General features: G+C 36.0%; 1 protein-coding gene across 1 annotated transcript in view; it reads left to right on the forward strand.

The window, feature by feature from the left end:
• TRIP11 (thyroid hormone receptor interactor 11) overlaps positions 1-10,859 on the forward strand; it is a 34,933-nt gene extending 24,074 nt beyond the window's left edge. Inside the window, exons 16-20 of the mRNA XM_031049323.2 lie at positions 2,386-2,467; positions 3,278-3,392; positions 3,922-4,044; positions 5,337-5,484; positions 6,980-10,859. Coding sequence (XP_030905183.1) covers positions 2,386-2,467; positions 3,278-3,392; positions 3,922-4,044; positions 5,337-5,484; positions 6,980-7,188 — 677 coding nt within the window. The 3' untranslated portion in view covers positions 7,189-10,859. The remainder of the gene's footprint in view (positions 1-2,385; positions 2,468-3,277; positions 3,393-3,921; positions 4,045-5,336; positions 5,485-6,979) is intronic.
• Positions 10,860-11,076: the final 217 nt, after the last annotated feature.

Genomic DNA, 11,076 nt, shown 5'->3' on the forward strand with positions numbered 1-11,076 from the left:
TGAAAGTCATGTGGAAGCTAAAGTGGAATGTTTTTCATGCATCCCAGATGATTTGAAGGGTATAAAACTTTATGAACAGTATGGAGACAGGCTGAGAAAGTTGGGGCTGTTCAGCCTGGGGAAGAGAAGGCTGCATGGAGACCTCATAGCAGCCTTCCAGTATCTGAAGAGGGCCTATAGGGATGCTGGGGAGGGACTATTCATTAGGGACTGTAGTGATAGGACAAGGGGTAATGGGTTAAAACTTAAACAGGGGAGGTTTAGATTGGATATGAGGAAGAAATTCTTTACTGTTAGGGTGGTGAGGTACTGGAATGGGTCGCCCAGGGAGGTAGTGAATGCTCCATCCCTGGCAGTGTTCAAGGCCAGGTTGGACAGAGCCTTGGGTGACATGGTTTAGTATGAGGTGTCCCTGCCCATGGCAGGGGGTTGGAACTAGATAATCTTGAGGTCCTTTCCAACCCTAACTATTCTATGATTCTATGAAAGTCACTTTTCTTACAAAGTTATTGATGCTTTGTGGAAATTAACTACAAAATAGATCCAAGAAAAGTGTATCTTTTTGTGGGTTTTGTTTTTAAATGAAGCATTTCTGATTGGCACAAGCTCAAGAAGTGTTAAAATGGTAGAGAAATTTAGCACACTTGCCATAAGATTTGAAGGTAATTCAACCTTATAGAGGGAGATTTTGTACTCTGTTGATACAACTGTAGGGTAGAGTTGGTCTTCACATGGGCAGTCCATGTTATAATATACATGTACTTTTGCACGTCTGTTAGAAGGAAAAAAAAAGGAGTATTTTGCAGAACCACAGTGTGATGAAAAATTGTATTTTTGCTGTCTTTTGGTAATTTGTAGTTTATCTTCTAAGGATACTTTGTATCCTGTAATAATTTGTTTTCTTGTCTGAGAATGTTACATTGCCAGTGTTCTTGAATCCTGTGTTTAGGGATTTAAATGAAATAAGTTTTTCTAGCACTTCTGCTCTGGCTTTTTTTGTACAAGCTTACATAGACCTGAACATCAGATGCTTTTATCCAGTTTCTAGTATATTTGATTTTTCATAAAGAGAAATTTTTGTGCCTTGCTTCCTTACAGTCAGCATGTTGTAAAATGCTTACAGCAAGTAAAGCTTTCTGGAGTTTTTTGTTTTTTTTTTTTTCTTTATTATGGGCTTTATTTTTGAGTTTTGTGAGAAGTCAGAGGAAGCCTGAGTTACTGACACAGAATGACTGGGGTAGTTAAGTCTATTTTGTATTTGACCTAACCAGTAACTTGTGTCTGTGGACTTCCGGAATGATGTCGGGCTCAAGTATGTAGATAGCAGACAAATTGTTGAAGGTCAGGAATTTCAGAAAGCTGAAAAGTTATAGCACTAGTGAATGCAGGATTGAAACTCCTCTAATAGTTCCTTTTTCAGGTTTGTTGTGAGGAAGTATAGTCCTTTGTGTGGGCCAAGAATGTCATGATCAGTATTGTGTTACCCTAGATGAACTGATTTCAGTGCAGCCACTACAGAATAGTATCAGAACTTGAGGTCAGCTTGACAAAAACAAAAAAGGGCAGAAAATTTGTGAAGTGGCTCGCAGCACACTGCTACACAAGCTCATGTTAATTAACTTGTAATACTGGACTATTCACTTAATTTGCAGGCAGTGATGCCTCACTGAAAGTGTTTGCCACTTTCCTCTCAGTTTTGTCCTTGGTTCATGGTAGCTGTGCCATTTTTAACTGAATGCTTGTATTCCCAGATGTACAGGAAATCTGGCAAGAAAGGAAAGCCTTTCTTGCCAGCATACTGAATCGTGAAGAACAGCACTCATTCTAGGATGCATTAGTGTGTCACAGCATGCTGTTTCAAGAGCTTACATCACTTATCAGGAGCAGGAAAGGTCCTAACAGAAGAGAACCACAACAAGTAACTGATATTGCCCTGCTAGCTGGTAATTCTCCTGGGAGACTGGAGAACTCTTAGTACTTCAAGGCTCTAGCAACTTGATAGTGGAGTATGCAAGTTTAGGAAATAGTTGAGGTTAAGTACTGAGGTCAAAATACCTGATGCCAACATTCAGTTTGGTCAGAAGGATTGCCAGCACAGCACTATCGACCTTGATCAAGAGTTTCTTTCCAGTTCTGTATTATCTAGGTGGAATAGAGCAGTTCATCACATCTTCTGCAAATGATCTATTTTCTGTGTATTCCTGTAAATTCTGAAAATTTTAGTTTATGATTTCAAATAATGATCGCTTAAGTTGACTTTTTTTTCAGAAAAGCAAGCTAATTTTGTTGGTTTGGGGTTTGTTTGGTTTTTTAAAACACCATCATTATTAGTAAGTTTTGCAACAGAGTTTAAATTTTTGTTTTATTTGGTGTGCCATTTTTTAGGTGAGATCAGAAGGGAAATGTTAGAAGATGTACAGAATAAACTAATGAATCTTATGAACAGCACAGAAGGAAAAGTGGACAAGTAAGTCTTTAATGAAAGATTTGGTATACACTTTTGGTTTTTATTTCTCACAGTGTACAGATACATTACTAGCACAGATGCAAGAACAGCGCAATACTGTGCTTCTGTGTGTGACCTCGTAATTAGCCTTTGATTATTTTGACATTTTTCAATTGCTTGGTGGTTGTAAATAGTAATTTTGATTAGTAAAATAGCAGTGTAAATTTTGATTACTGATGTGCTCCTTAAGTCAAAGTGCTCCTCAATAGCATGAGCTCTGCAAATGGAGATTAAAGTTCTTGATAAACATCTGTTATAATGTTTAAGGTGTGAACAGCAAGCCCTTTCATGTAGCTAGCAATACCTGGATGTTGTGTAAATCTCTCTTTAGTAATTTTTTTTCCCTTCTCTTTACCAATTACAACTGAAATGGGCAATAGGCAAGTTGGTTTCCCTGCCCTCTTCATTTACATTTTGATCTGTGAATATGCATAAGTATTTTTTTTAATGCTCTCTTGAATCAAGATCTTAGAATAAACTCTTTGCCTGATTGTAGTACTTCCATCAAGGTTAGTGCATGTACAATGTAGTTTCATCTTTTTGCATACAGTATTTCTAGTGCTGTCCAAATTGACATCTACTATATTATAAGAAATGTTGTAATTTGTAGGGGAGGGAAGTGAGTGAGTTACCCTTTTAGTTCCTTGTATTAGATTTGTTTATTTGGATTATTGTAAGTTAGGCAAGAGTATGAAGAATAAGTGCATCAGTATTACGGTATCAACTGTTATGTAAGAGCAGACTGTATACCAACCTTCCTTTGTTCTGCAGGCTCCTGATGAGAAATCTCTTTGTCGGACATTTTCATACTCCAAAAAATAAGCGTCCTGAAGTGCTAAGGTTAATGGGCAGCATCTTGGGAATAAAAAGGGAAGAACTTGATCAGGTAATGCTTTGCAGAAAAGTAAACTTCCTTTTTTGTGTGCAGTATTTTTATCTGAAAATAGAATGACTTGCTGCTAAACTAAATGCCCCTGCACATCCTGTGGGGAAAGTGTGGGTTTTTTTTATGTGGGACATGCTGATCTTAATGGAATCTTCTGATAACATTATTTTGGTAGAATGGATCTGATTTTGCTGAGGAATGCTAATGCAGAAAGAAAGGGATTTAACTTTGTGCTGTTGTGTATAATAGCTGGAATATGTCTGTTACAGAAAAGTAAGCCAGTTTTGTATGTACCACTAGGTATTGTGAAAAATGTGGGGCTTATGTTTTAAATAAAAAGCCATGGTTTTAGATTGCCAGTCTTCGGGAGGCAGAGAAGAAAGTTTTAACAGTAATTAAAGTATTTATTTGTAGGATTCCCACATAGTCATGGTGAATAAATATAGTTAGCACATTGTTGCAGTTTCCTTTACCTGCTGCTTTATTTTTGGTTTCCAAATTATTTTATTATTTTTTTAATACTTTCTAGTTATTATCTGAAGACCAAAGAGGAGTTACAAGATGGGTCACTGGGTGGCTTGGTGGAGGAGCTGGGTCAAAGAGCGTCCCTAGTACACCTGTGAGGCCAACTCATCAGAACATTTTTAACAGTGTAAGAATTAATTTTGCATTCTCTATGCTTGAGTGGAAAAAAATGAGGCAGTTGCGTATTAATGCTGATCTTTGATTCATCAGTATATTGAGTTACTGATGTTACTGTATCTTGCACTATTTGCTTTGTACAATTGCTTTGGCATAAGGGTTTGGGGTTTTTTGGTTTGGGTTTGTTTGGGGTGTTGTTCGGTGGTTTGTTTTTCTAAGTAAATAAATAGGCATTGATGACAACTACAATTTTAAGTGTTGGGCTAATACAGAAATACAGTTACTGTTCCACTGGTTCCTGGGATCACTGACTTCTTACGGTATGTACTTTAACTTGCAAGTTGACAGTGATGGAGGTTAAATATATGTGGGGGTCTGGAATTCTGTAATACTCAGCCATAACATCCTATTTTGATGACTGTGTTTCCATGTGTGCTTGAAATTTCATTTGAAAGGTTTTCATAGCTGCTGCAGCTAGTCCCTTTTACATGCAGCTTATAAAGTTGATATTTTAAGCTTTCAAATACTGTAAAGCAACAGTTCTCATAGAGTGATCTGTGGGAGCAGTTTGTCCATTGAACTTTCCATTTTGCAGACCAGTAAATAATGCACTTAAGGATAAAACACTGAGGGACTGGGCTTTTTGGATGAACCTTAGGTATTTTTCTTGCTGAGCTAGAAGAGTATGTTGAGAATTGAGTCCTGTAAAATATCATAAAAAGTGTAGGGGTTGGTTTTTGACCACTAGAATAATATAGGCACTTAAGCCACCAGAAGTCTCTGGTCTGATTAACTACAGATGTAAAAGATGAAAATAAATGCTTTATTAAGCCAAAACTTTTTTTTGTGATGCTACTGATGCCTTAATTGTTTCTTTATTCAAGACTTTTTGCCAAATAAAGTAATGGGTTTTGAGGGAAAAGTTGCAGATTTATGTTTCTGGAGTAGTGACTTGCTTGAGCATGATCACAGGAAATAAATACTGTGATATCAGTCATTAGCAGCATGGAACACTTTAAATCCATAATGGAACTATGGTCGAAGTATGTGTATTATCTTTAGAATTTTATCAATTTCACAAAAATACTACTTCCTGAGATCACAAAACCCTGTGTATTTTGTTAATAAATTTCATTGTCACTCAGTAAGGACTACTTAGTACCACATACTTAGTACTAAGTACCCACACAAAATTTTTGGGAGGCTGTTGATGCCTTCTTGGTGTATGTATGTTTGTGTTTTTAACTTACATACTTTTCAACAGAGCTTCAGTAAAATGTGCTAACTGGTAGCCTCTTGTAGTCTTTTTCAGAATTGTTTGTGAAATTCCTTGAAACAGAATCTTGCCCAAGCCTTCCTCCACCGAAGCTCTCTGTTCATGATATGAAACCTTTAGGAGCAGCAGGAACTGGTAAAACTATCAGCACTCCATCTAACATTCAAATGCAAGGTAACATTTGAAGCAAAACTTGAATTCGTGCACAGAACATAAATAACTAAAGGTAGAATTTTCAGGGGCATTTCAGTGATTCTGTGCCTTCTCTTGTGAGCTAGAAATTTGATTTCTCCCTTCCCCCCAGCTCCCTGCCTGCAGTTTCATACTTTCTCTTCTGTTTCTTTTTGTCCTTCCCCCATCCCTTCTTCCCACTCTTTCTGTACCCCACTTCCTGAAATCTCAATACAGAAGATCATAGAGATCAAATTCCCTTTGATATGGAGAAGCTTTAACAGCACCTGTTAGAGCCAAACAGATGCTGTGCAAACAACTCCATATGGTGTATCACTGAACCCAGTTCTGATTTTTGGCATCCTTGTTTATCAGCTTGGGTCTTACAGAGTGAAGAATGCAAGTAATAGCAACCTGATAATGCCTGTCTGTTACATAGAATCTGGTTCCTCAGGGAGGATGGACATAAAATCAATTAAGTATCTGGCCTGATGTGAAATCTCCATAATCTGTGCATGAGTGTAAACTTTGACTTTTTCCTATGGCAAAGAAGAATTATTCTTATGCTTGTTGAAATGAATGTGTTTTTGTCTAAGTAATGCAAGAGCTAAAATTTTTCATGTGCATTTAAGACTTGACTTTAATGCAGTCCTGCTGGTTTGCAGAAGTTTGTTTTGATTCAAACTTTTACCAGTGAATTGAAAAAAAAAAAAAAAAACCCAAAACCCTACAACCCCAAAACCCTGTAAGTTGTATAACTCTAGAGAGATAAGCTAAACACCCACTTTGAATTTGCTTAAAATAGCTGTATATTACAAAATATAAATATTTAATTCATAATGTGGATTAGATATTTCTATTATGAATTGTTATATTTCTGAATTATGAATTAGTATTTCAGTGTAAAATACTAATTCATCTCTGAAAGCAGTATGTATTTATTTTCTTAATAAGCCTAAATCAAGTTTAATTTTCTTTTTACTCTTTTTTCCTTGTACTGTAACAGTAATACAATAGGTAAAGTACCTGGTTTACTTCGCAGAACCAAAAAGGAAAGAAAAAAGCCAGTTTCCTTGTCTGGAAGAACTAAATTCTTGGTTCCTTTTGTCTATACAGGAGCTAAATTTCTGGGTGTTTTAAGTTTTTTGTTTCTGGAAATAAACCGTATGGTAGCAGTTTTTAAGTGCTGGACATAAATGTCAGTAGAATATCCACACAAAAATGCAGTTAGTCTTGTAACTCATGGCCTGAAGTGTAGACATAGGAATTTTTCAGTAAAAGAAGCAGTGGCAGATGAGATCCAAGATAAGAGAGCATAGAGAGAATGAAAGTCCTTGAGAGTGCTTACAGTCTATAGCAAGAAGATAGGATTTTGTTGTTGCAAAAGTAATAGACAATTTTAGAGTTTGTTTGTGAAGAAATCCTGTAAAAGTGGGTAGAGTTATGAATGCTTTCTAACAAAGTGTTTTCATTGTTGGGTTTCGTTTTTATATTTCAGATTCTGCAGTCTCGGTAATGGGCAGGAGACCAGACACAAATCCATTTTTAGCACCTCGATCTGCAGCAGTGCCTCTCATAACACCTGCCAGCAGTTCTGGACATCTGCTTATGAAACCTATTTCTGATGCACTGCCCACTTTCACACCACTGCCAGTGTCCCCTGATGCCAGTGCTGGTGCTGTACTAAAAGACCTCCTGAAACAGTAGATAATCTTGTACCAGTATGATGATAGTAGCACTTTAAGGAAAATGAGAACACTATGATGTATATAATTTACCACAATGAGGCCTTCTGTAAAAAGTCACATACTTCTTTGCAACTGTACCTAGCTTTTCTTTTAATTACAAACTAACCAGTGTTTTGGAAATTCTGATGGTGGCATGAATTAGCTGCCTTCTTTATAGTAGGAGTTCATTTTGGATGTGGGTTAAATGTTAAAATGAGAAAAAAAAATCCATCTTGTTGCTAGATTGTCAGAAGACAAATAGAAGGACATTTAAACCTTAATTATACTCTGAGTTCTTTCAGTTACGCATAGACAGCGTTAACTCTTTGGTGTTGAGATTAATTTTTCCATTAAAATGATTTGCCACTGACAGTGGCCTTCAAGACCACAATTAAAAAAAAAAGTCTTCATCCAACATAAATTCGTCACATTTGAGGGCAGTTTGAGACATCTTAATCTCTTTTTGCACAACTATTTAATTCCTCCTCACCTTTCCCCCACCCCAGACAAATGGCTGCTTTCAGCAGTCAATCTCATCAGCACCAAGGAGTTAACTGTGGAAGTGACTGCTTCATTTTCTAGAGGTGTCCATGTGATGAAGAGTGGGTAATTTAGCGAAAGATAGGTTCACATATATAAAGACATTGTACTGTAATAATCTGAGATGTATATTTGAAAAACTTTTTATCTTGCAGGATTTTGTAAATCCAAGTATAGGCTTAAAGCTTGAACACATATATAGAACTTAAAGGGAAGAAGATGCTTACTTATCTCAAATGTGTAAATAGGTCTTTGTAAGACCAAGACCAAAGTCAATTATTCTGTAAATTTTGCTGTGACCACTTGTATACTCTGTTTGGCAGGCAAAGAATTAAGTTGCATACTAAAGGATAAAAGTAATCTTCAAAGTGAATCTGGAATACACCATCTTCCATTTAAAATGTGTAATTTCTAAATCTTTTTATATGTCATTCCTTGTTCAGTCAGTGTTAAGGTAACTGTTGTGCAAGTTCTATATTAGAACTGTCAAACTTCTTGTTTTCATTAAGATTCTGGATTAAATAGTTGTAAGAGTTATATTTAAATAAAATCAATTACTGAAACTTGTACAGAATCAACCAAAATAATGCAGGAAGTCTTTTCATTTATGTAGAGGTCAAATGGTGGTTTTCTTTTGCTGCCCTGAAATCTAGCAGAGATTTTTAATTACTGTGTTTACCTTAAGAACTGCTTGAGTTGCTTTTCTTCAGTGTGTCAAGTGTTTCACGGAAAACTACATGAAGTTGGAAGTGGATTGACCATATTGAATTTTCATTTGAAAGTTTTTACTTCATTATAGGCAGTTTGGCAGTTAAATTTCTGGAAGGATAGCAGCTGCCTATGGTATACCAAAGTAAGTTCTGAATTATGTAATAAATGTAATGCAGATTTGAAATTACCTTGGCTGAGAACATTCCAGTTTGGTACTTAAGATGTACCTCATCATTTAAACTGGAATGGTGTAGGTACTTGTTTGTTGGTTTTTTTTTCTGTAACAAATACAAAGAAAACTGAAATCTGATGGCTTTTGTGCAGTATCTCTTGTTTTGTAATCATGTCTGTTTAAAGATATATATATATATATATTACAGCTTCAGAATAAAATCACCTTTTGGTGAGCCAAAGCAGAAGGAAATGTTTAGTTTTTAAGAACTATGTGACGTACAGTATGAATTACATATGGACTCATGCTGCTCACTATCCTCTGAATGTACTAACTGAGCAGATCTTTATTGTGCAGGTTTTTTCTTTAGTTGCAGAGGATTTGATATGTACAAGTTTCTCTTCCAGGAAGCTCTAGAAATGCCAATAAATGAAACGTAGACCTCCTTTTTTTTTTTCTGCCTGCTGTAAATCTGCTCCATCTATATAGTAAGCTATGAGTTTGAGGAGGGAAATTTAAAACCAAGGAAGGTACTGAAGAACTTCAGTTACTCATTAAGCTGCTTCCTTAAGTCCTAGGATGTCTGTTGAGCTATGGGGAAAATTCCCATGGCTTAAGAGGTTTCTGTTCTAGGGATGCTTATGTTACAACTAAGTAGCTAGGTCTTGTTGCTTTGTTAGAAATCAAATGTGCTCTGTGTTCCAGGCAGTACTTTTGCATTGAAAAGTGTAGAACAACTTCAGTGCCTTGTTGGTCCTTAGACTGTGTCACAGATTATTCTAAACTTTCAAGATTTGTTTGTATTGAAAGATTAGCAGATGTATTTTTTCCTCTAATTTTTCTTATGTGTTTACTTTGTGTTTGATAACTGTTTCATATGTATTTACCTTGCCAGTTTCCCACATTTAAGTATGTGACTCATGTAGTCTATCCTGTTAATTGTGTGGGTCTTTCACACAGACTATGTGTGGATGGAAATTCTCTCTGGAATTTGAGCAGGTGCAGTAGTTGAAAATCTTTGTTCTTCGTTTGACTTGATTTTTCTCTTTCACCTTGCTTTTTGCAGGGGAAAAAGAGTATGGTCCTCCTAGTTTTGGTCTAACAAGCTGTCAGTTATCTTCAGTGATAAGGTAACAGAATTCTAGTAAGGAATTAATTTTGCAAACTTGATATAAAGGGAAATAATAAGATTAGGATTTTCTGTACTCCTCTCTAGACTCTTGTATTTTGCTGTTCTTTGTTCATCCTGCCTTCTATCCAAAGAGAAGGAAGTAACTGGTTAATCCTTCCAGTTGTTACTGTAGGAGAACACACAATTGCTGTGTGTTGGTTTTATTTTTTGGGTGTTTGAAATTAAACTCTTTGCATTAAACCAGGTAGCTACAGCCATATAATTTGTCACATTATAGTGACCAGTGTAGAAAAAATGTTTTTAACCAAATATTAGTTCCCAGCCTGCATTTTGTCATTGCTTCTTACTCATTTTCCTGACCCATTTTGCATAAATGGTTACCAACAAGGCAGGCTACCTGGAACACATCTAGCAGTGATTGATAGAGTGAAAGAAATGGAATAGAAGATGCTTGCCTCTTAAGAATGTAACATTATCACAGGCATCATGAAAGCTTCACAATTTTAATCCTTGATGTCATCTTGTTGCCAGTTTTGATTACTGGCATGTAATCTAAAAGATCAAGAATAACTTTCTCAACTTGTTTAATGAGGCATACTTGTAAACTTGATGCTACCAGAATAAAATTAAAAAATTTTTATTGAAGAAAAAATACAAATATTTATTTAACATGGAGAGACATTGTTATACCATAGAAATAACAAAAATAAGTTTCATGCATTGTTTCAGAGAGGTCTTCAATTATCTAGACATCAAACCAAACTAGTGTTTGTGTTGATATGCTTTTGTCAGTGTTTTAATAGAGATCTGGTAGTGGTTAGCAGTAGGGCTTACGGAATTAAAAACATTGCATGCATTTGTTTTATTCTGGCTCTTCTTTCCCCCCTTTCAGTAAATTGAATAGTTTGTTGTCTTGAGTAGGTGTCTTTCAGGTGGAAAGTTTGTAATTAATTTTCTTAGAAAATAATATATAAGAACTACCAGCCTATGTTTTTTGTTCTCTTCTGTTGTGCCATTATATACTGCTGAATTCATTTGCAGCCCTGCAAAGCTTTAATGTGGAAACCAGCCTTCAATAAAAAAATTGAGGACTACACAACTGCTGGCATTCTGTTTAAAGGAAAAAATAATTTGTACATGGCATGTTGTTCACAGCAATAGCAACACTGACTCTTAGCTGGATTCATCTTGAGCTTACAGAAGCTGAGAAGTACCTGAAAGCATCACCTGTAGTAACTCAAAGGCATTTTGTAGCAAGTAGTCTTAAAGCATATTATCGGCGGGAGCGTGCAAGAAATGTGCCTGTTTGCAGG

This window comes from Melopsittacus undulatus, chromosome 4 (genome assembly GCF_012275295.1).
Source record: "Melopsittacus undulatus isolate bMelUnd1 chromosome 4, bMelUnd1.mat.Z, whole genome shotgun sequence".
Taxonomy (NCBI): domain Eukaryota; kingdom Metazoa; phylum Chordata; class Aves; order Psittaciformes; family Psittaculidae; genus Melopsittacus; species Melopsittacus undulatus.